Source organism: Thalassophryne amazonica, chromosome 22, assembly GCF_902500255.1.
Source record: "Thalassophryne amazonica chromosome 22, fThaAma1.1, whole genome shotgun sequence".
In the NCBI taxonomy this organism is placed as follows: Eukaryota; Metazoa; Chordata; class Actinopteri; order Batrachoidiformes; family Batrachoididae; genus Thalassophryne; species Thalassophryne amazonica.
Window position 1 is genome coordinate 21,923,783 of NC_047124.1, and position 25,914 is coordinate 21,949,696.

General features: G+C 40.9%; 1 protein-coding gene across 2 annotated transcripts; it reads right to left on the reverse strand.

Annotated features, from left to right (window-relative positions):
- Positions 1-4,029: 4,029 nt before the first annotated feature.
- tmem168a (transmembrane protein 168a) lies at positions 4,030-24,391 on the reverse strand. Of its 2 annotated transcripts, none has more exons than XM_034163513.1 (6): positions 24,296-24,391; positions 21,447-22,407; positions 20,984-21,259; positions 18,739-18,881; positions 9,104-9,381; positions 4,030-5,071 (listed from the first exon to the last, which is right to left on the reverse strand). In XM_034163513.1, exons 2-6 carry the CDS (start codon positions 22,272-22,274, stop codon positions 4,524-4,526), a joined length of 2,073 nt encoding a protein of 690 aa, XP_034019404.1. In that variant the 5' UTR covers positions 22,275-22,407; positions 24,296-24,391; the 3' UTR covers positions 4,030-4,523. The 2 variants fall into 2 exon arrangements, with proteins under 2 accessions (XP_034019404.1, XP_034019405.1); XM_034163514.1 differs by lacking the exon at positions 24,296-24,391 and adding an exon at positions 24,003-24,025.
- Positions 24,392-25,914: the final 1,523 nt, after the last annotated feature.

The window sequence follows — 25,914 nt, forward strand, 5'->3', positions numbered from 1 at the left end:
CATCTAAACTTTGAAGTCTGTTTCCTGTCCAATTCTTGTTGAGATCACTCACCACATAAAAGAGCCTAACAATGCTAACCGCGCATCAGCCAACATGCTAGTTTGTGCCTGACAAATATGGCCTCCCGCAATTAACAAAAGCTAAAGCACACCATGGCTGCCTTTTCCTTTCCAGCACACTAGGCAGGAGACATATCGCGTCCAGCATCCCGCTGCCAAACAAACAATGCGGCGTGTGAGGGGAACGGTAAGATATGAAACGACCATATGGTTCTCTGAGAAATTTCCATGTTGAAAGAGCAGCCTGAGAGCAGGGAGCTTTTGGCTATCCCTTCCAAATGATTATCTGCAGAGCGGGGGAGTGCCACATGGTTAAACGGCTACTAAACACACCCCGAGCTCTTGTAATTTGAGATAATGGCTTTGACATTTCAATGTCGGACCTACTGTGTGACATGGCAAGCGGGCCTCTTGAAAAGCAGAGGGAGCAGGAAGGAGAAGAAAAAAAAAAAAAAAGGCGGGAACGGCGAAGCTACACAGACCCGCCATCATCTCTCATTTGCTCCATCTGGTTTTGCGAGCAATAAATGAAATCTGGTTCTCATCTTAGCATTCTAATCATGAGCATCAGATGTCAATAATTGCTTATCAATCAAACTTAACACACGGCGTAGGATCTAATGAATAAACTCTTGCGTGTGCGCATCTATCCATCTAAAAGACAAATTTCTACTCCCATCTGTGCTTTCACAAGGATTTGAATAAATGATGATGGAAAACTGATGCTTTTGCAGCTCTTACAAGATGAAATATGGGCCATCATTTTTCCAGAAATATGTTTCAGGCAAGCATCAGGAAAATCCATGGCCAGTCGGACGAGGTAATACGTCATGAGGACACACAAAGCCCCTGCAGTAAGTGTGTGAACAATAATAATAAAAAGAAAATCAAAACGAAAACTCCGGAACAAATGCTGTCATCTTCAGATTATAGGAGCATATAATCAATTAAATATTGTTCATTTTGATGCATCAGTTCAACAGAAAAGATTGGTCGCTTCCAATATCTGGAGAAGCCTGGACCAAGCGCACATCCAGTGGTGAAAAATGAAGCCAAGAAGGAAGTGTCAAAACCTGTAGTTCCTTGACTAGCCACACGAGGCTGGCTCCAAAAGCAAGTCAGTCCTCACAGAACCCAATGTTAAAATGTCCAATGTTAGAGCATGCAAATTATGTTTACAGCCTGGTATAATAAGTGGTTTTAAATCTACAGTACATAGCCATTTCCCCATTTCTCACAACAATAAGGTAGATGTGTGTGTGTGTGTGTGTGTAGGGGTTGTAAGTTTTATATCAACCTTTAATTTGTGTATATTTAGAGGTACTGTTGATCTGAGTTTCAGCTATGGGCCAGCTGCTAGCGGGCGCTCACAAACAGGCTGCATGCTCTTTGCTAATAATGACATGACTTCCTTTGCAATTTACTGATGGAAATCTTTGCTGCAGTATTCAGCGAGTTCAATTATACTATTATTTACCTTGTGTGTTAGCACCGTTAGCACGTGTTAAGCGCAAGGTAATATTGGCTACACGGATGATGTCACGTTATTGATGCTACACACTTACCGTAGCCATTATTAGAGCCACTACCCAATCAGCAAAAAAATGCATTTATCACTTGAACCCAGATTAAGGCTTGCTAGCCTTAGCTAGCTTGGTAACTTCGAGATGTGTGTGCATGCACGTGTTGGGGCTTTATTTGTTCCTGCCCAGGTCACACGTCTTGACCAATCTCCACAACTTTATGTATTTGTGGGTTGGACAGGAGTCGGCCACTAAGGGGGCAACCTCCAAAACAAACCCGCTGTTCAGAAAACCTATGGATCATGGAGGGCTTTTCCATTGTGTGTGTATATACACACATACATACAGTCTATGGTGTGGTCTTGTTGCTTATCATGTGTGTGATGGAAATTAAGAGCAGATGTTAAAGTTGCATGTAACTTGAAATTTGCATTTTTTTTTGGTCACTTTCTCATTTCCAAAGTTGAGGCCTGGAGGCCACTGAGGGCACCGCTGCTTGTTACCCAAAGAACGGCTTAGCAACGCAGTGTTTAGCTGTATCAATGCGTGTGTGTGTGTGTTGCCAGCTCTGACTCAGCACATCCACCTGAGCCCCGGAGACTTTTTTATTACCTAATCCAGTTTAGGAGATGAAGCCGTCCCATAATCTAATATTCTCATAAATAATTCTTGCCGTATACAAGAATCCCTGACCTACGCTGCAACGTCGGCTTGCGAGCGAGCTACAGCAATGAAAAGAACCTCCGCGCACGTTTATACTGGTCTCTTTTCATTAATTGGTGCTGTGATTTCCTCAAATTAATGCACCGCTACATCAGCTAATAGTTGGGCATTTATCGACGCGCTGAAAGCTAAGAGCCGCGGGGTCGTTCTGGTTCAAGAACAGCTTTTCCTTCTTCTGCATTATGTTTGAAAGCAGACATGAAAGGCTGGTTTGCGTCCAATGATGCACTTCAAGCATGAACTCTGAGAAAGTAGTAGATGCAAATGTCGGGTTCAAATCTCTCCTTTATAATAAGTGCTAATATTTGCCGGGCAATGCTAGCATTCCCAGAGCAGACTCCGAATTCACAGTGTCTGAATTCACTCGCGATCAACGAGCCTGCTCCTCCTCTCCCAAATCTCACGTTCTTCCTCTTTTAAATCAAACTCATGTACAACTATCGTGCCATACATTTCACCTCGTAATTCACATCAACAGCACTACTGACTCAGGTTTGTAAATCCAAGTTTAATTCCAACGGTAGTTCAAGGGAAATGTGAGGGGTCCCCAACGAAACATTGCACATAAGGAACTAAAACCAGCACCTTCTGGAAGAAAATGACAGTCGTCCAATCCAGAGTTTGGAGACGCAGCACAGTCAGACAGAAAGAATCCCTTCTGAAAAAGCATCGCAAGCTTCTTGATGATTTTCTGACTTTGTACCAAGTTGTGTTTTGCGGCATACTGAGGACAACACGTGAAAGGCAGCTCGGACACTCTGTATGGCAATTCTAACTGCTTCGTGATGAAATATCTGTGGTAATGAGCTCCAGTTTCATGGCCGCTTCTTTCCCCCAGAGCTGAAGAGCGGCTGTGAGCCTGTCGATCATTGTGAAAGGAACCAACAACGAGAGCAGCGAGTGGATTTGTGTTTCGGCTGCATGTTTCACCTCATTTCTCCCGTCCTGTTCAAGGCCAAGGAAGATATACAGCGCAGCCCGCTCCGACAATCTAAACTAAAAACTGTCAAATAAATCACTGGAATGCAAAAAAGAGCAAGAGAGGTGTATATATATATATATATATATATATATATATATATATATATATATATATATATATATATATATATATATATATATATATACAGTGCATGTACAAAAATTAGTACAGATGCATATTTAAGGCACTTTAAGACACAGTAGTATTTCAAATGCTGCACTGTGGTTAAAAAAAATAAAAAAAAATAAATTAAAAAAAAATCAGTGGCGGGCACAGCTAAGCTAAAAGTTAGCTTCAGCAACTTCTGATCTGCTAACTGAAACTTTTATTCTATGAATTTAGCTTTAAAGTTGATTTTTTTTTTCTTTAACCCCCAAAAAACAGATTTAAAGAGCTGAAATTTTAATATTGTCATATAAAAATAAGAGGTTCCCAAAAATATTTAGCATGCAAAAACCAGATGACTGTCAAGAAGCCCATAAATAATTAAATAAAAATTAAAGTTTCTGTTCAGCAGATAGTTTAATCGTAGTACAGAAAGCATGAAGTGAATAAGAAATATTAAACAAAAATAGACAATAATTTGAATAATCTAATGAATGGATTTACTTGACCTCCTACTTCTCGAGGTGATGCTTCTTGCTTATATATATATATATATATATATATATATATATATATATATATATATATATATATATATATATATATATATATATATATAAGTAAATAAAAGCTCCAACAGGAACAAATGCATTTTTGAGTTTACAAGCATTTTTGGCAATTAAACTTTATTTTTACAAAACGGTTTGTTGACTTAAAGTCAGCAGAACAAAATTTAGTCACTAATGGTTTTCAAGGTTAGCTTAAAAGTTGCAAGACTAACGAAAAAGTCAGCTTCGCTAACTAGCTGTTAGCTGATTGGGTGAACTGTGCCCACCACTGACAAATGTGCTTCAGTGAACAGAGTAATGTTGGGAAAATACATAGTAATAGACAAACCAAGTACTATAGAAAAGGATACCTGTAAATCCAGTCTGGGAATGTAACGTTTCACAAACTGTGCTGCGGATCATTCCATTTTTGGCGTCCACCGGCCCCTCTATTGTTTCGCAGTTTGCATCAGATTACGCAAATAAAAATTTGGACAAATGTTTGAAAAACGTCATTGCACAAATGTTAAGTTTGTGGCACGTTACAGCCAGTAACCCCCACCTGTTAGAGCGTGTTACTATCTACGAGTGCACCAGTTTGATGCCCTGACCCGTGTCCAGCACAGCGGGCGGAAACCAAGCTAGTTTACACCTCCTGAAGCAGCGCAGTAACATGCTACACAGCCAGAAGAGATTGAGGCCACAGCACCAGTTTGACAAGTGCACCATGGGATACGTAACCTTTGGAAAATGGGTCTTCCAATGTTTGGCCACGTCGCTGCCAGTCGGCAGGTGGAGCGTGTAGTCACTCCAACGTTTGGAGACGCCATAGATGGCTGTCAACGTCCTTCCCTTTTCTGACCACTGGCTATCACACTCCGGGTTGCAGTTGTACTCAACCCATTCTGAAGTGAAGTCCCCCAAGAAGGTGTCTCCAGCTTCAAGATCCCCGCTGACGGACAACAGCTCTGCACCCTGCACGGCCACATAGATCCCCTCCACCCGCCGCACCTCCTTGACCCAGGGGAGGGCGTTCTCGGTGTCCAGCACAATGATGAGACGGGAGCAGTGGTCAGCGTTCTTTTCCTTCCACAACTCCAGGAGCTGTGCCAGGTGGAAACTCTCACCTCCTGCAGAAGATGACACAAACAGAAGATGAGAAAACAGTCACAAATAAATAAATAAATAAATACATAGAAGGTGCAGCGGCGGAGTAAAAATAAAGGACAGAAGGAAGGACAAAAGATGCACTGCTTTGGAAGGACTGTGACATGAATCAAAGACTTAATTTACATGTTCTACAGCGAAATTGCTGATACAGACACTACTGGTTTACTGTCTTGTACGAGGGCATGTCAAAAGGACACATGATGGACAGAGTGACTTTGTAGGGACCAAACCTGTCAGCTTTCAGTGGCTGGACTGTCTAACTGCTGTCATCACTGGCACACAAAGTGCACAAAAAGGGTCAGCAAAACTAAAAGTCGTCTCCAGATGGCAGATCCTAAGTAAAATGAACACACCTACCCCCACATTTTGTTGTTACACCCTTATTCCATAATAGAGTAAAATAATACCCCATAATGACAACATGAACGTTATCTCCACAGCATGATGCTGCCACCACCATGCTTCACTGTAGGGGTGGTGTCTGGTTTTCTCCAAACATGACGTCTGGTGTTCACGCCAAAGAGTTTAATCTTTTTCTCATCAGACCAGAAAATTTTGTTTCTCATGGACTGAGAGTCCTTCAGGTGCCTTTTGGCAAACTCTAGGTGGGCTGTCATGCACCCTTTACTAAGGAGTGGCTTCCGTCTGGCCACTCTACCATACAGACCTGATTGGTGCAGAGATGGTTGTTCTTCTCCAATGTTCTCCTCTCTCCACAGAGGAATGCTGGAGCTCTGACAGAGTGACCATCGGGTTCTTGGTAACCTCCCTAAATAAGGCCCTTCTCCCCTGATCACTCAGTTTACACGGGTGGCCAGCTCTACCCTTCCCCAGATTTGTGCCTCGAGACAATCCTGTCTCGGAGGTCTACAGACGATTCCTTTGACTTCGTGCTTGGTTTGTGCTCTAACACGCACTGTCAACTGTGGGACCTTATACGTAGACAGATGTATGCCTTTCCAAATCATGGCTGTACAAACATCTCAAGCATTATCAGTAGAAACAGGATGCATCCAAGCTCAATTTTGAGCTTCACGGCAAAGGCTGTGAATACTTATGTAGATGTGATTTCTTAATATTTTTTAAATACATTTGCATAAATCCTGTTTCACATTGTCATTATGGGGTATTATGTGTAGAATTTTGAGGAAAAAAATGAATTTCATCCATTTTGGAATAACGCTGGAACACAAAATGTGGGACAAGTAAAGCACTCTGAATACTTTCCATATGCACTTAAAATGACAGCAAATAAAAATGGACTATTACTAACTAGTGACAATTACTTTTAAATAACCTTATATAGTGATGATGCAGACATTCTAAATGACTGACTCACTGTTTGATCCAACAGAAGTTTGTTCAAGTTCATGAGTTTGGGAGGTTTTAGTGAAGTATGAAGTATTTCGCATGTAAAATTATGTCTGCAACTGTGCTGAATGTTGAATATCCTGGAGAGTAGAATTCTGATAAAAAAAAAAAAACATGGTGTTTACAAATCAGCGCCAACATTAGCATAGCTGCACGTTCTTAAAGAAAATAATTCTATTGCCTTTAAATAATTTATTACAGCAAAGTGCAAGTTAAGAAAGTAAAAGTTGCAGAGAAAAACTACTTTCTTTTTGGCAATGAGGCAGCTTCACAAGTACTGATTCAGAATTTGGATCAAATTTAGGCTCTGTCCACATGCCTGGAAACATATAATAAGCCAATTTGGACACGATGCAACTGTATTACGAACGCCATATGCGCCATTGATCAACCGAAAAAAAAGAGAAACTACAGTAATTATTGTGCGGATCACTGTTGAATTAAAGCCCCAACATATCAGAGTGAAAATATGATGAGAAAAGAATGTTTCTAATTTGGATTCCTTCCAGACACGCTTTTCAAAATTTGCACAATTATCCACTAAATGCTGACACAAAACCTCCAGATACCTTCAGTGTGGGGACACAGGGAAGTGATTATCTTCTTTTGTCTTTTCTTTTCTTGTTTGCAGCATCATGCGGAGATAACGTGTCAGGTAACCTCAGAACAGGTGGAGTTGACGCTTTGTTAACCTGCTGCGATTCTCATTTCTGTGCTCGTGTCGCAGCAGACTCTCTGGAACTTGCACAAAATCTTCTCACGTGGAACCTTCAGAACCTATTCTGACTCTCCACGCTTCCTTTTGTCGTGTGAGCAACTCGTACTGCGAATTCAAGAATGACCAGGAAATGAAAACATACAGAACTTGAAGGAACGCAATTTGCTGTTTTAGTTTTTGAGTGAGTTCTGATCACATCCACTATGACCAAAAAGGTTGCTGACCACGGATGAAGCCATGGAAGTGAGTCAACAAAGGCTTTTTTGTAACGTCAGTTTTGGATTAATGGACCTCTGCTTGGGTGCTGAAGTGCACTCTTTGGGTGGACAATGTCACATTTACATCTGATGCCTTCAACTACCTCAATTTTGTAGTTGTTAATTTGGATCTCCGTCCTTTCATTTGTTTTCTGCCACTTGTCTGGTTCCAGGTCGAGGTGGCAGCACACCAAGCAGCTCATCTCACACTTCATCTTTGGTCAAGTCTTGGAACTCTTCCTGTGGGATTCCGAGGCGTTCCCATGCCAGCTGGAAAATATAATCCCTACAACATGTCCAGGGTCTTCCCTGGGGGTTCCGCACCGGTTGGCCATGCCTGAAAGACCTCCCAAGAGAGATGATCGGGGGGATCTTCACCAAAAACCAGCAGCTCTACTCCAAGTCCCTCCTGGATAGATGAGCTTCTCACCCTGTCCAGGAGTGAGAGCGCAGATACCCATCGGAAGAATTTTATTTCTGTTTCTTGTATCTGCAATCTTATCCTTTCAGTCATTACCCAAAGTTCATGACCATAGGATCGTAATCAACTGGTACACTGAGACTCTTGCCTGCTGGCTCAGCTCGTTCTTCACCACGACGATTCGGTATAGCGTTCGGAAACATCACCCGCTTCCCCAATCTGTCTATCAATTTCACGCTCCAACTTACCCTCACTTATGAACAAGACCTCGAGATACTTAAATTCCTGCACCTGGGGCGATAACTCTCCCCTGAGCCAGAGGGGACAATCCACCCTATTGTAACAGACGACCGCGGTCTCAAATTTGGAGGTGATGATGATCATCTCAGTCGCTTCACACTCTGCCTCAAACCTGCTCAACGCGCATCTGAGGTCACTGCCTGATGAAGCCAACAGAACCACATCATCTGCAAAAAGTAGAGATGCAACTCTGAGGTCATCAAACTGGATACCCATCCATGACTGAACCTTCAAATCCCATCCATGAACATCACGAAGAGGATTGGTGACAAGGGGCACCCAGGGAAACAGGAAGGGGCCTCCTTCCTCAATGATGTACAGCCTATATGGCCCCAACCCTCTTATATTTTTGCATAATATGTTGTACAGTTGATTGTGGTACAGTGAATCTTTTTGAGATGATTTGTGAGGAGGAACTTGACTTGAGATCCAAAATTGTGCTCCATAAGACTTGGCTTAATTGTTGAGACTCTCTCTTGTTTAATTCTTGGTCTTAAAGTGCAAGAAGGTACTGCTAACTCAGGTTGGACCTTGAACACACTAAAAGGTGCACTAACTCAACCCACATTATTCCAATTTGTCATTGCACAGTTTTTATATGAAATTCCATGAATTTCTGGAATAGTCTATACTGCTGAAAGAAGTATTCATCTTGGGGTACGTGAACTGGTGACCCATTGAAAATTAGAGTGAATACAGCTGAAATAAATCTTATTAACTATTAATTGTAAATAACCTCACTTGCAAGCAAATTAAATATGATCTGCAAATCAAACAAACATGAAAACTGATATAATTAAGAATCATACATCAATAATGAGGAAATTAATGACTGAGAAAAGGGATAGATTTATATAATTTAGAGAAGGGATTTAAAGAATATTAATGATTTTAAAAAAGTGTAAACCGGATGTGGGGCTCTTACCTGCCAGAGCCCAGGCACCAGTACCGCGGTGGGTGTGGCCACTGTAGAAAATCAGATAGGTGTCGTGGCGCGGCCCGTCGGCGGTGCGGAGCTCCAGAAAGTTGCGTACTTTGTTCTGCACAGCCTCCAGCATCACACCACTGGTGGAGTAGTCGCATCCAAAAGTCTGGATCATGTGGTGCGCAAAGAGGCGCTGCACGTTGTTCAGCATGCCTGTGGAGCGCAGGTTTAGCACTTGGACCTGATCTGGGGGCAGCAGAGTGGGCTGGCCGTCGGCGCTAGGCAGGAGAGAGGAGGAGAGAAACCAGGAGTGAAGGTGAAAACTAAGGCAGATGGAAGGCAGCGTTCAGGCGCACAAAAGATGACTGAGTGAGAGGTTGATACTTTGACATGACAGGATGGAGGAGGTGTCTGCATCACCAGCAGGAGAGGAGACAAGAGGAGAAAGGAGAAAAAAGGAAATGGGAGAGTAGAAGTGGTGCATAACTGCTGCGGCAAATGACATTAGCCTCGGGGATGTAAAAGCAGTCAGGACTAAATGCAAATTGGAAAAAAATAGAAGGGCGGAGAGGAGAAATGAGAAGGGCGACAACACAGAAATGACATGAAAGACAGCTGAAGACAAAGTGTTTAAAAAAAAAAAGTCAAAGTCAAGGATGGCAGTTTTTTTCCCCACAATGCAGCTGTAGATTTCAATTCAACCTTATTTTATTTTTATGCAAAAGGATGATAAACAAGAATGACTTCTCATGTGTTGGGACACTAAATCAAACACAGATGCTGTATTTCTTTTAAATGAGTCATATTGAGTAATTACCATCTTTAATTTTTTTTAATGTTTTTTAGTTCTGTATGTTTGGGGTTTCGTCTTAAACATCCTCGCAATCCACATACAGATACAACTGCGAGTCCATGAAGTCACTGAAAGCCTTGAAACTGAGTCTTTATCCAGGATCATCTCAAATATTGCAATCAAGGTATCCATTGACTCCGCAAAGATCACAGCATCATCTGCAAACACTTGTGCATAAACTTTCCTCGCCAATAAAGGCACTTAAGCTGCTGGGATTCATGACTTTACCTGATGTGCAGTCCATGCAAGCACTGAACAGTGCAGAAACTGAAACGCATCCCTGATGAACACCAGAGTTCACTGGGAAGAACTCCTATACAGTACTCTGCCTCTGACTGGACTAGTTTGGGATACCGAAAATTTTCATGATGTAGCACGAGATTAACTCTTGCAAAGGAAAGGAAATCGTCCACATTTAAAGAGAGATAATTCCCAGCACCGAGGCCTTCCATGCAAATAAACGTATTTAGCTAACAGACAAACTCGCTAATTTATTCCAGCCTATTTTCAATGAATAACTGTGTTTGTGCTGGAAAGAGAAGAGTACATCTCCCACTCATAACAGTTTCTTGAACAAATCACACGCGCTTTATATTTCAAAAATCTATTCACACAGGGAAGAAGAAAAAAAAAAATCTGCACTTTATTTTGAAACACTGCCCAAACAAGGCAAAAATCACCCCTTCATTGAGGTAACTATCGAAAAAAGGGTAATTCCGTGGTAACGGAATTACAAGCAGAGCAACATATTTAGCAGTACGCTAAAATACGACCAGATTTTGCTGTCACTGTAATTAATTTACTGTAAAATTTCCCAGCTGTAAATATTTTCTTTTCCTGATTGACAATTTTTCCAGTTACACCTGCATATTGCCTGTAGATAAAGACGTAGCACATCTGGCGACAAAGCGAGATGGTGCAATCTCTTCATGGCCTGGTGAGTTTACCGTACACCTAACGCCGTGGAATCTCTTTTGATCTCGGGGCACCCGCGGGACAGACACCTTGTAGTCTGAGATTCAGATCACATCTTCTTGTTATATTGTCTTTCACCCCCACCCCCTCACCCCACAACAAAAAACAACAAGCTCCCACAGCGCACTCTCACTCTCCCTCTCGGTCCCATTTCCTCGCCTTTCTTTGCTCCCTGTGTCCCTTTTTGCTTTGACCCCGCTGTTTACAACCTCAGTCCTCTCCTTGTGTTTTTCTCAATCCTCACCTGCCCCGTTTGACCCTCACAGCGCTACTTCTCTCCCGCGTCTCTCTGATCTCCCGACGGGGCTCTTGTCATTGTGAAAACATGATCTGCAGCCATCAAACAGCCGATTATACACTGCTGCATTCTCATCATGCTTTTCGTCTTCCCCGTGGGCCCTGCGCACGCAGTCTTGCATACAAAGTGTCCACAGCTCCGGTAGGACGTGGGCCTGCATCCAAAAATCACCTGGAGAGTTAAACACCAGCAAACTGGCATGATCCCCTCTGAATGCAAAGCCCGGCTATCAGCTCATGCTCCAGAGTCGACAAAAAAATGTGTTTACAAGCAAAGTCAGCGTCACACCACAGGAACAATTACAAAAAAAAAAACTAGAAATACTCATCATTTGCATGTATTACTCATGAGAAACCCTTTGTGATGAAATACCACAATTAAACTGATCAACATTTGGACAAGTAATGGATAAATATGATGTATTACAAAAACAACAACAAAAGTTCATCCATCTCCCCTTGAGAAATCAAAAGGCCCCATAAAAAAAATGTTTATCCCCGCAGCATGCAGAAATTATTAGGGGAGCTACGACCACTACCTTTGCACCCCCCCCCCCCCCCCCCCCCCCCCCACCACCACCACCACAACCAGGACTAAACCAAACTACCTTTTATAGGTTCCTTAGATGACCCCCCCAAAAATCAGGATGTTCCCAAAAATAAAAACTGGCCTCAGGCCAGTTATCCAACATGGTGTCCAAGATGGCCGCCAAAATAGTTTTTTTTTTTCTCAATAAAACACCTTTAAACAACATATAAACAACTTCCTACTATGTATTTTAATGAAAGGGGTCTACTGATGGCCATTTTAGATGCCATTTTGAATCTTAAACCCATGAAGGAATTTAGTTTAGGCACAAATGAGTTTGCTGTGACCTGCAATGGTCTTCCCATTGAATCTCTGTGATATTTAAGTTGTTTATATGTTGTTTAAAGGTGTTGTAGTGAAAAACCCCATTTTGGCGGCCATCTTGGACCCTATCTTGGATAACTGGCTTGAGGCCAGTTTTTATTTTTGGGAACATCCTGATTGTATTTTGGGGTTATCTAAGGGACCTAAAAAAGTTGGTTTGGTTTCATCCTGGGGAGGGGTGGGGGTGGGGGGTGCAAAGTAGTGGTCGTAGCTCCCCTAGTAAATCGGCTCACGTTTTTAATTATTATTTTGCTGAATTTCATTGACAGTGGTACAGCTGGTGAAAGGCCCGGCATGTCCTTTAGGTGGCGAGTATGCTTTGGCCAAAGACAGCTGAAGTGTACCGAGCCCGGCCCAGAACTTGCAGTTTGTTGTTACTGACAACCACACGGTCAGTTTATCACGCTACTAGCATGCAGTACACTGACTGTATTCAACATGGAAGCAAGATTTATTTAAAAAATATCTCATATTTTCAGTTCCTCACTTTGTATGCAGGTGCTGTATGTGTCATTTTTCGGTTTTGACATGACGTATGTACCTGTTTCTAAGAAAAAATAAAAGTAAATCAATAAAAAAGTCTGCCCTCCCTCACCACTTTTTTCCTGATATGACTAATGCTTTTGTCCATGGGGTCCAACTTTCCTTCATGCACATCTTCATATTGTGCACTAAAGTGTTTTGCAGTATCCCATAATGCCCTGCACATGCAGTAGTTCTGGCACAGCAGGCAATTTCATCATTCTTTTTTTTTTTTTTTTTTGCAGAATCCGTGAAAGATAATAAAGACAGTTTCCTAATCCAATTACATTCTTTTCCGTAAATCTGATTGGCTAATCGTGTGAGATTTCAGACCGCATAATATTGGGGTAAGGGTGGCAAAATATTCGACCATTTCCCATTTGGATGCATTACTCCGCGCCCTGACTGGTGTTCTGACGAGATGTCATTCCTGTCGAATACCATTCCTATCCACCGGGCAACTGCGCAGTATTGTCGGGACGCGGAACTGTCGATTTATGCGACGAGGCGCACAATTTGACAGAACACTGGCCGTGCACGCTGCTAGCGCCGTTAGCTGAGAGCAAGAGTAAGCCGCTGCTGAAATGGGTGAATTTAAGCTACCATACGAAAGTACTGATGTGGATTCTGACACAAAATTACAGTTTCACATTTGATGGATTTCATGCGCGTTGTCATTTCGGCTGCCCCCGTCTTGGGACGGGGTCGCCACAGCGGATACAGCCAGATCCGCATTGGTAATTGGCCCAACTTTTACGCCGGATGCCCTTCCTGACGCAACTCCCGGAGAAACACACACACACAGCCACTGGTGTTCCAAAGAGGTCTCCCAATTTGGAAGATTTGATGGATTACTCCACGCCCTGACCGCTGTTGGATCAGAAATTGGTAAGCCTCGCCGACTGAATTACCTACAGAAAAAGGAACTGTGCAAATGATGGAATTGGATTAGAATGGGAATAACCAGACTCAACAGGGTTAATTCCTAATTAGATATATCCCCCCACCACTGAAAAAAGTTCTGTCTTTGCCCTCTTTGCTTTTTCAAACTGTTCGGTGCTAACTGGGCTAATTCTGCTAGCTCTTCGGCACTGGCTGTAAACAGTGGAATTTTCAGGCTCACCAGCAGGTGTGAATCATGGAATGTCCCCTCAAGTTGTCCCCACAAGTAGAAACAGCACAAACTTGCATAAGAAGCACTTTCAAGCCCTTAAATCCCACGTGAAAAAGCCAGCTCAACGCTTTTCCATTCAAACCACCGGCCTGGAAGTACTGCATGTGCAGGGCATTGTGGGAACTTTCAAAATTGACTTTCACCGTGTGAAATTTTGATGAAACCCATAAAATGATATTGCAGGAGTAGCGCTAAGTTCAGTAGTGGGCACACTTCCGATAATCCGATAACAGATAATTATCGAAGATAATGTTTTCATTATCGGATTATCTTTTTAGATAAATTTAAAAACCATCATCGGACTAATTATCTTCCGATGAATTACTGTCCAATAACTTTTAGACCGATAACGTACTAAACTAAGCTGAACAGTGAAAAACATTTTTAAAACTGTTAAAGCTGTTGAGATCTACCTGTTAAAAATTTCCTAATAAGCATGTTGTTCTACCCTCTGCAATCAGAAACCAGAACTGGTGACCCCCCCAAAAAAATTTCCCTTAACACCATACTAATATAATCGCAATGTCACCAAGTCATCCAGAGGCATGCATGTTTAACTTATGGTTCAAATTTTAACCACTCATTTTAAACGTTATTTAAAATTATTGTCATGTCTGAAGTTTATAAAGTGAAAATATCAGATATATGTTTTCGTTTTAAAGTAATGTGCTAATTTTTAAGGTTTTGTGAGCACATGCTGTGCCAGGCAGCAATGCATTATGGGTAGCATAAGGTAATGTCAGACGTTCACGACAGGACAAATGCATTTAAGACACTCTGTTCAGGGTCCACAGATAACAGCATTAAACTCTAGTGCCTAAAACTCTAGTGAATATATTCTCTGGGTTTATAGACGTTAGTGTATTTGCGTTTGTTAAATTCCACGCGTCTTAAATGTAGCAGACACGGATTATCTGGAATTTTGTTTGACATTTTTTCAAGGCCGCGACTGCCATCTACTGGCCAGGAGTGTTCATGGCAGTATTAAACGTCTGGGTACATGGCTGCTCTCAAAGTGTTGGTATTGTCCATTGTCCAGGCGCTTTTTGTGTGCATATATGTTAACTTTGTATTCTAAAACTACGGTTAGAAGTAATTCCGACTCCTTATCGGTCCACACAAACGAGGTTGGCGCCATGTTTTTAGTTTTTGTGGAAGTGATGACAAGAGAATAAGGCTCCTGATTGGATAGAATTTTAATCAGTACCGCCACCCAAAGGTTTGGAAGACTAATTACAACACATTTATACGGTTCGATGTGGATGGATTTGTTTTTGAAATGACGTAGTGTGGATGAAGTTTTTTCCCCAAACTGAAAGGGTAAGATATTCGGTTTTACAAATACCCGACAACGTGTGTACATGGCCTTATGTCTGTGAAAGGCACTATATAAATAAATTTACTTACTTACTTACTAATATTGAGTGCACGTTTTACAACATCATAAAAGTTTTAAAACATGCAATTGCGATGACACTTTCAGGGCTCCGTAAAAATGCCTGTTTTTACAAATAAAAATGGAATATTTTACAAAAGCACATTTATCTTTAAACCAACACACGACACACGTTACATTAACGTGTTGGTTTACATAATGGATTACTGAACCAATCACTGTTTAGCACTTTTACCCAGAATGCTTTGCAGTCTGTATTTGTTACAAAACCTCAGTATTAGTGCCTTATTCAACATTAAATGATATACGTTATATTTTAACTTTGTACAAATGACAGAATTGACATTAATGGAGTTATTCTATCAGTATTTTCAAAAAACCATAAGTTAGTACGACTTTATTTTTCAAGACCTCCGCCTGACCGGAGTGTTGAAATTGATAGGGATCTGGCCTTATGGCTGCTCTTGGCTTGTCTCTGTGGTGGGAGCGCTGTTGTAAACAAGAGCTTCCAGCAGGGGCAGAATGTTGAAAGAAAAATGATTATGATTAGTAAAGAGTTGATTTCGTGGGTGCTCTCAGAATTTGTCTGTGCTGCTTCCTGCAGGGGGCAGCATGGTCAAACATTCTTGCTTATTCTTTAGGTCTTTTACCGCTTTTGATGCTTTCAAATGTGATCGTGTTAAAAATCAATTTCAGCTCTTTAGTAACTGCAGATGTCCCATAGACAACACCGGAATTTATCGGTTATCAATTATCTGTAGCTTCCGATACATTTTTGGGTAGTTTATCGGTTTATCTTTATCAAAGATAACAGTTAATAAGATAACTGAAAAGTTATCGAAGTTAATTTTTTGGTTATCTGTGCCCACCACTGGCTAAGTTAACATCCTCACAGTCCAACCGCACACAGATACGATTGCCAATATCATGCGAAAAATCCCTTTAAGGTATCCAACTAAAATGATTTTCCTTCATACACATCTTCATATGGTGCATTTCTGTGTTTATGTTTTGGAGGCATTACACTTGCAAGGCTCATGGATAGAAAAAGACTGGGTGATTCCTACGAAATTTTTCTTTGCAGAATGAAATCGAAACATGAAAATTAATCTGAAACCAATGGCTATCGTTTGCTTTTCAATACCAGCAATTTATAGATGCGGGAAAGAAAAACAGCCTGAGAACACCAAATAACAAAAAGTGTTTGTGTAGTCTAAGATAAATAGGCTTTGAAAAAAAAAAAATGTCTGGATAACTGAGAGGGCACCGAGAGACGCATCAGCAACGGATAATGACCAAGTCCTCCTGTTGGACAACTTGGTATGCTGTGGAGGAAGCGGCAGAATGATCCCTTCAGGACCCAAACATTAGCAGCTTGTTTATGCATAGTTATTAGCCAATTCATCCAGTTGGGTTTGTGTTAAATTAAGCGGGATTGGACTGAGTGATCATATTCACTGGCGCCTGATAAGAAAGATTCAACGTGGGTTGAATTTGGGCCGCGTGTCGTGTGGCTGGACAGTCTGTGATTTACTGTGTATTTGAACTACAAATCTGTAATTAGCACATCTTTCTGAGTGCTTTCAGACCTGTGAGTTTGGTTGATTTGCTAAAGATAACAACAAAAAACTGCAATGTTGGATTTTTGTTCTCATCCAGTCACGGGGCAGTTTTCATCATCCTGCACCATCAGCATCTGGGCCCACAGGGGAAAATCCAAACAAACTTTATTCTGACTGACAGCAGCTCAGCTTCACTGTTCCTGAGGACGGTTATGAGTATTTTAAATCAGACTGACTCTCAACCTCGACAGAGCCCGATGGCACTGGGACAGTGTCTATAAAATGCACTGTGTCGGTTATGTGAATTTTATTTATTTATTATTGTGAACTTCCCAAATAGGACTCAAAAACACAACCCACAGCTGTCTAATGGATTAATGAATATGCTAACAGCAGTGCATGTGATCACCTGCCTCCATTTACAGGATTGTGCAAAAATGAAATAAACAGCATAAAACAGTGGATCCTGATGTTGTCCACTAATGCAGATATTACACTGGAATTTATTCCTTCATGCTGTCTACAGGATGAATGCAATCAGGAGGCACATTTGATGATCAGGATCAAAGACGAGTGATAAGCATCAAACATCAGCAAGCAAATGTCAGCAATCAAAGAACCAGAATCAAACATGATCAATCAGGATCAAAGCTCAATGGTCAAGATCAAAGGTCAGCAATTAGGATCCAATTTCAGCAACCAGGATTAAAGGCAGGAATTAAAGTTGACTAACCACAAACAAATGGTCAGGTACAGAGCTGATCAGCTTCAAAAAAGCAGCAATCAGAGTCAAAGATCAGGATCAAAGCTCAGTGGTCAAGATCAAAGATAAGTTAGAATCTAATTTCAGAGATCCTAATAACAGGATGAAATTAAAGCTGACTGGCTAGAAACAACTTAAAGATCAGGATCACAGGTTAGCAATCAGAAATAAAAAGTGAAAGATCTGGATGGTCTTCATCAGGATCAATGGGTGAGTGCTCAGGATCACAAGATTGTTTATCCAAGCGTGCACTTTGGCCCATATCCAGTTAATGAACAAGATCTGGTAAATAAAGATGTATTTTCAGACACAGGTCTCCCCCGCCCCAAAAAGAAAATCAAAACAAACTCTAACCTCAAGTCTCCCAGGACCCTTCTGGAATACTGCTGCTGAAATTTCACATTTTTACGAGTCTCCTTTTTGCACACTCACTCAGTTTTTGAGAAAATAAGGTACATTGTGTTACGGACATTTGTTTTTACTGTGACGTATGAAGACATCACTTTACACACCCTCAAGGAATTTGTGATGCCAAGACGTCAGCAATTAATTCAACAAAGAGTCAAAATCCATGTACATATACAGAAACAGATGGAAATATCTGTTGAATTCTTTCTTGAATTAAATTGCTGAAATCCAGGCATAGCAAATTTCTGGAGAGCAGACTTCATGGAGAAGCTCAAAATTCTTAAAAAAAAAAACCCTCATTTTTAAATGCATACTTCTAAATGCCACTCAATATTATCTCTCCAAAAAAAAAAAAAAAAAAAAAAAAAAAAAAAAAAAAGCCGTTTCCACCCACGGGAGGCAGCCAGACACGCAACTGCCTGTGCACGCCGGTCAAGGCTGCCAGCACACAATGCTCACTGTAGTGCACACTGACATTAGTGTAACCCCCTGTATGAAACCCAAAACCACAGCGGTAAGCACGTTTGAATTGGTTGGTAACGAAACATTATGACAACCAATGCCTGACAAACCCGCAAGAACCTCCCTTGCTTCAACATTGAAAATAAAACGCACAATACATTACAATCGACCTACTACTTCTTTGGCTCCCAACCAGACTTCAGCCAAACTTTAAAAATAAATAAACACAAAAGAAAAAAATGGCAGAAGACCAAGTCTGAAAACAAGCAAATTAATAAAGGTTCTAATATTGCCATTCCATTTGTAGTACCTGCAGTACGCTGTGGGTATGACCAGGGCATAACCAATGCAGGTTCCACCGAGGCAGCTCCCCAGTTCATGGAACACGCTGTGTATCAGAGATTCTATGGGCAGCACCACCAGCAGGGCGCTGAGGAAGTGACCGTTGGAGGACTGCAAACAAGTGAAAGTCAGAAATAAATAGAAGCAGCTAATTTGGGGTGATTTATTGCAACACAACTCCATGATCCAGCAGTGGCGTTGTTATTATTAGTGCAGGATACATATCAGGCACTCGCCGAGTGCAGACAGATGCACTACGTGACAGCAGAATAAATATTCACAGTCAAACTAAACAACTGCTGCAATTCATAGGAACCTGCACTATGTGAATAGCAGGGGTGAATAAAAGAAACGTCTTCAAGCTTTAAGTGTGTTGTGCTGCTGTGACCGTAAGCGCCCTCAAAAAGCCACTTTGATTTCATAGCGCAGCACTGTATGTGGGAAAGAGTTATTCCTATCTACTGTGGATGTTAATCAATACCTGCACGCTGAAGTGGAACCACAACACATTAAAATGCAGAGGGCGTCTCAAACCTGAAAAATGTGTTGTACTCATTTATTGTTCATTTACTATAAAGTTGTGTTCCACTTAAGTTGTAAGGATGACAATTATCTATTACCAGAAGTGGAAAGAGAAGAGAATATTAAAAGTGCAATATAGAAAAGATAACGCAACGTGGTTTCTCACGGCAGATCTGCACCTGTTCAGAAGTCTGGAGCAATTTCAGCAACAGAGATCGATCTGTTCCAAACGTGGGTGAACATTCAGGATACAGCAAAGCGCTGATAGCTGTGTTTTCCAAACACAACTCGGGGTCAAATGTCATTTTGATTCACTCTAAGAGCTGAAATACAAGGCTGTGACAGGAGACTGTGCCACAACTACAGACTCGCCACCAGTGTGTTGTGTTCAGGCGCCGCGACATACAGTGCTAACGTTGTGGCCAAATATCCAACAGAACAAGGAAGTAAAACTGGACTTAAAGAAGGGATAGAATGTGTGGCTGGGGATGACGGTAAGACTTTTTGTCTATACTGCAAATTAGTCATGGCAAACTCAAACCCTTTGCAGCATTTCATTTTCATTTCAAAAGAAAGATGTGCGAAACGCTGGCATCTGCTGGACAGTTCATGACTGTGCATCCGTGTCAAATTTGGAAATTCACATTTAAAGGCTACGGTCAACGCAGGGTCAATTATTGCTCATTTCTTGAGTTGTATCAGAAGTAGAGATGGGTACTGATAAGATTTTAATCAATAGCGATACAATTATCAATTCCGCTTACTGATCCGATTCGTTATCGATTCCCTTATCGATACCTCTTGTGAATTTTCTGTGTACTAAACGTAGGCTTTACAGGTTTTCTATGTCAACAACATTTTATTGAGTCTTAAATAAATATGAAATTGGTCACTGAATCCTTAAACTCTACATGCTGGCTCCTTGATTTCTGGACATAAATAGAAATAAACAAAGTCCGTAGTTTTTGTCAAAAGCATTTCTTTTCAGACAATGTTGGCATGAATGTCTTTCCATGAGTGAGCTGAGCTCCTGCAGCCGGCTGTGCTGCATGTCAGGATGTAATTCATAAAGAATGCAGGACGTCTCATTCTGGGAGGGAAAAAAAAAACATTTTAGTCGATTGTAGTTTATTGTCTGTATTACAGCATTTGGAAAGAGGTGTCATTTTATTTAAAGCCATGATTTGCTTTGAAGTTATTAATTCCGAGTGGACTCTGTCTCGGCAGAGAGCCGCGCAGTGTTTGGAGCTGTGTCAATGTAACGGAGGACGATTCTCGTTTCTTGACTGCAACGAGACAAGAGCTCCAGTTAGTGAATTAAATCAACAAAAAGTGACTCACAATTGACATTTTAATGGCTTTTAGAGGGGTTAAGAAGCGGACTTGCCACTTCTGAAGAGCAGCGAATCAAAGAACCAAAGAGCCAGCAGATCGAAGCACTGCTTCATTGTGGAGTCACGCTGCAGACGCAGTTGATTACAGAGCCGCTGCAGGGTCTGTAATCAACATGGAGTAATGATCATTTTCCCGACAAACACCCTCAAAAACAATGGCCGCTCTGAAGGACCGATAAGGGAATCGTTAAGCAAAAAGGCTGTTGATGTTGGTGAATCAAATCAATTCTTAACGATACCCGAAAAGAACGAGTTCTCGATACACAACCCTAATCAGAAGTACTCTTTCTTGCCTACCTGCCAAGACACGGCACCCAACATGACTGTTGACAACAGATTAAAGAACACCAAACGTTCTGAAATGAGGCAGAAGTGTCGGATCCCCCTGGAGGCCATGACTTGTTCCAGAGTGCGGCTACCAGATCGCTGAGCACGCCAGGTCTTCTGGCACTCACTCAGCTTGGAGTGGAAACCCCATAATGTGATCAGCAGAACTATGTGGCAGATGGACCAGAAAAGGCCAAAAACACAAAAGCCTGGAATCACCAGGTACCAAATCTCCAAGTGGCTCAACTGCAGAAAACAAGAGACAGGATATTCAGAATACACTTTATGACGTATAATACAAACCATATATCATCATTTTCATGCAAGATAATGATAAAGTGAGTTTGCAGAATTACTTATATTTCAGTGGAAGTCACAAAATCCCTTAAATTCCAAAAAGAACCCTAAAGCCACAAGTTTTAAAAAAGTATACCTTTAAAGCCGCCAGGACAAAGAAGGCCACCTCAGCTACAGTCAAAGGCAGCAGTGAGAGTCTCCTCCACACCTTCCCCAGAGACAGTATGGGCATCCAGCGCTCACAGGGCCCCAGTCCACTGAAGTAAACATCCAATGTGGGTTCACACAGCAGCCTGCCCAAGAAGCAGCCTAAGGCATAAGGGTTTGCTGGAATGTCTAAGGCTGGGAAAAACACGAAGGAGGTAACTAAGGCAAAAGTGAGCAGGTTGGGCAAAGCGAGGAGGGATTTCATTTTCAGGTCCACAATGAGAGCACCCAAGGCCACGACCAAGCAAATGATTGCCATTGCTTTTTGAAAGAGCATGGTGGTGCTGGCAATAGCAAATCCCATGAGCTCCAACACCTCAGTGGAAGTTAGCAACACGGGTTTGTATCGGATGGCGTTGCATATTCGTTCGGTAACAGCCCACATAGCTTTCATGATGACACTGGCGAGGAGGAGATAGTTGGTGACGACCTCTTTGACATTTAAATCCAAGGCATGGGTGTTGAGGAAGCACAGAAGGCCCAACAAAAACCCAAACCACAAATTACACAAACTCAAGCTGGCTTTCTCCATGGCAAAGTAGTAGTGGAGGATGCTGGCTATTCCTAAGACTACGAGGCCCAGGATAAAGATGACCAGAATCATGGGTTCATTTGTCAGCTCCCAGCGTACATACATGCCCACGCAAACCGCCACAAGGAGATTGATGCTGGACAGGTAGCCCAGGCAACGCACTGATGTGAACACATCCCCCTCTTTGGGTCTATCCACTGTCAGCTCTTCTTCCTCCCGCGCCATCACTGAATTCAAAGCAACTGATCCAAATGCAGCTGAAGCCTTTGACAGTCAATTTGGAACCGTAACCCTCTGTAGGATTGTACAGATTTGATGATGACTGCGCCTCTTGATGACATCCTGCAAAAATCAACGCCTGTGAAGCAATTTCATAAAGCAGCATAAGTTGCAATGTCTCACTCTTTGGAAGTCAGTTATGTATTTACCTCAAATCCCCTCACTACCGCCCCCCCCCCCCCCCCCCCCCCCCCAAAAAAAAAAGAAAAAAAAAAAGTTCAATGGTACGAATATGAGCTGGAATGTTCCATTCACCAAGGCGAAGCAGAGTTGAATGGTACACGACGTTCCAGCTTTCACCCAATTACAGATTCCTTCCATTGAGAGAATGTAAAAACATTAATTATTTGTTTTATGTAACAGCTAAAATAGATCCTTGTCATTTGATATTATATTCATTTATAAGCAACAAAAAAGGGAGTTACATTTTGGTGTTCATCACTGGTGCTTTGACATCAACAGTCCAACATGAACTTTAAATAGGAATCCAAAATTGTGCTCAGTCAACTTGGAAAAACAGTTACATGGTTCAAAAATAATTCTGACAATGTAGTCCATGATATTTAAACAAACAAACAAACAAACAACAACAAAAAAGACAGTGTACTTCCTCAGTCCAGGGGGGGAAAAAAAAAAAAAAAAAAAAAATCACATCAGTAATTTGTCCAGGTTTTCATCCTAACAGTTCTTCATGCCTCCAGACAGCTTATGGCATGCTGCATTTGTTTTGTGTGTGTGTATTAAAAGAATTAGCAACATTAATTAGCTCGTTCAAATTGTTGTCCAACAGCAAAATAAAGTCCACCATGTTCAGCTAAACACCGCCCCCACTAGTTTGTGGGTGGGTGGGGTTCGCATAGTGCAATGGTACAAAACTTGCACAGCAAATGGATCAAATAATCCATGTCATGTGACACACAAAGCACCAATCAAATGACAAGGATCCACTCAGCCGTTATATAATCGCTAATTATAATCCAGTGGGGCTGTCCACATAGAGTACTTTTACTTTTGGCACTTAATTTTGATAACAATATTTTTGCAGTTTTATTTCAGTAATATTTCCAGTGCATGACTGCTTTTCCAGTCTGCTCATACACACACCTGCCCAGTTGGTGAACATGTGCTAACCGCTATAAAGTTATAAGAATAAAGCACTTAATGTCATGCTATCTTATCTTAGCCAACTCGAGCAAAAACGTTACTGTCAATGACACTTCTGCAGTAATGTTATCTGTTTGCTCTGGTACATTGATGATAAATTTTTTGGGCTATTGGAAAACTGCAGTGGATACTGCAATGTTTGTTAACATTACTTATTGAAAATGCTGTTCTCAAAATGTCTCAGTGCTGTGTGAGTAATGAACAGAAAGAGTTATGGGGAAATAACTGACACTGCAGAACACAGCATCGGTGATGATTTGTTTCTAAAGTAGGCCTTGGGTTTAGTTTGTCTAACTTCTTTGGGGTTTTTGTATTTTGTATTTTTAACAATGGCTGGAAAGCCTAAGTGGTTAATGAAATACTTTTGTTAAACCCCTTGAATTAAAGCAGAATGTCTGCACTACAAGAACATCCTGATTGTTTCATTTCAGCTCCATTGTTGCTGAAGCAAAATAAGTAAAAATGTATTACTGTCCAAATACTTATGAACAGGACTGATAATTTCCTTACCGTGCAAATAGTTTAACAAGACACCAGCGCAGCATACTAAAGTTGATACGACAAAAAAGAGACAATCTGCAAAAACGGATGACACAAAAGTGTTTGAAAACATTAAAAATTAAACACTTCTTAGCTGTCAAACTTCTATGTGGCACTGCTAACTTAGCCGGCTAACACGGTTAGCCTGTTTGTTACCCTCGCCTTCCCGTCTAAAGCACAGGTCCCTTTTCGTGTATAAAAATCCAAAAATCTTTCACAAACGTCAAACATTATTTTCTCCACCGTCAAAAAAAAATACTTACATGTTTTGTTGCTTCGGTGAAGACGGACTTCCTGATTTCTAAAGTACGGCATCTCACACGTGTCAAACAACATACCCATTGGAAGAATTGCGTTGTGATTTTTATTCCACAATAAATTTTACACGCAAACAATATTGGGATATATTTCACAGTGTACATAACAATACGCCTTACCTGCTTTGGTCCAGAATGGAATTAAGTATAATTTATTTGGAAGCATTGTTGTGTTAATAGTTGGTTATTAGTTTTTAATACGTAAATATATTGCCAAAATAAAAGTCATTAACACCAAAAATAATGTTTTCATAAATTACAGGAGACCATATGAATAAATAAATAAATTGATCACATCAAGTATTTTAACACTAAGAAATGCCTGCACATTGTACGCTACTTCATCTTTAGGTCTTGAAAAATGTCATATTTTTTCACTATAATCCAAAAGGGCAAAGCATATTTACTGTAGTTATAATTATTATTATTATGTGGAGTAGTAATATTAGTATTATTAGTACATATATGATAATAGCCAAGTGGCCTCTGCGTGCATGCAGCTTCGATCACGCAGAAACCGGGGAGAACTGACATTTGCCATTTGGTATGCATATGTATTTTGGGTCAAGGATAAATGCTGCGTAAATGGAAAGTTGATAGGACAAATATTTTTGGAGAAATTAGCAATTTTACCTATGCAGTAAACAATGGCCATTATCAATGCACCATGGGAGTTCGGGTTTTGGGGATTTAAATGTTGTTACTGTGCTTCATGTTAATTTAACAGTGTTGTTGCTGTTTTTGATTTATTGTGTTTTGGTAGTTCAACTGTTTTAGTCAGTTTAGTTAAGTGGCATGTTGCCATTACCATGAGTGAAAAATGTATTGTTTTTGATGACTTCTGCCACCATCTCTGTTTGTGCATGTGTAAAAAATTAAAAGCCCCTGCTTGCAGCAGAATGCAGAAAAAAACAAAAAGCTTTGCGTGCGTGCAAATGGGGATACCTGACATTTGCTGTTTGGTATGCTTATTTATTTTGGGTCAAGTTTGAACAGCGCCAAAATGGAACATTGTAGGACTAGTATTTTTGGAGAAACTACAGCTATTAGCTAATGTTGCTAGATACATTCTGGGCGAGCACGCCATTCCAACCGGGGTGGAAAATCATCTTTACATTAAAAGCATGAGTGCATGAGTGTGTATGCGTGTGTGTGTGTGTGTGTGTGCACATTATTATTATTAATAATAACAATAATAATAATAATAATAGGAAGAAGAATAGGAATTCAATTTTATTTTAGCAATTATTTAATTTGTTTATTTAGTTTGCTTAGTAAAATATTATGGTGATATCAATTTGGACTTTTGTTGAGTCAATAAATGTCATTCATGTGCATGTTTTACTGACCTGTTGTGCAGTTGCAAACTTTTTTTCTTTTGTTTTTCTTTTTGGAAGAACATAATGGTGAAAAATTTGGCCGATTCCATCATTCTTATCTTACGTGCACCACAAAGAGGACATAAAATAAAAATCCACTTCTCTGTGTCTTTAGGTGATGAAGAGAAAATACACCAACATGAGCACGACTGAAATGCAACAACAAGCAGTTCACAGGAATGAATA

What these genes read in the sequence shown, in the direction of transcription:
- tmem168a (XM_034163513.1), bottom strand. Translation starts at nt 22,274, where the DNA reads ATGGCGCGGGAGGAAGAAGAGCTGACAGTGGATAGACCCAAAGAGGGG. An exon ending in ATACCCACAGCGTACTGCAG is followed by an intron (nt 9,382 to 18,738) that starts GTACTACAAATG and finishes TCTCCTGCCTAG; the next exon opens with CGCCGACGGCCAGCCCACTC. An exon ending in TGGTGCCTGGGCTCTGGCAG is followed by an intron (nt 5,072 to 9,103) that starts GTAAGAGCCCCA and finishes CATCTTCTGCAG; the next exon opens with GAGGTGAGAGTTTCCACCTG.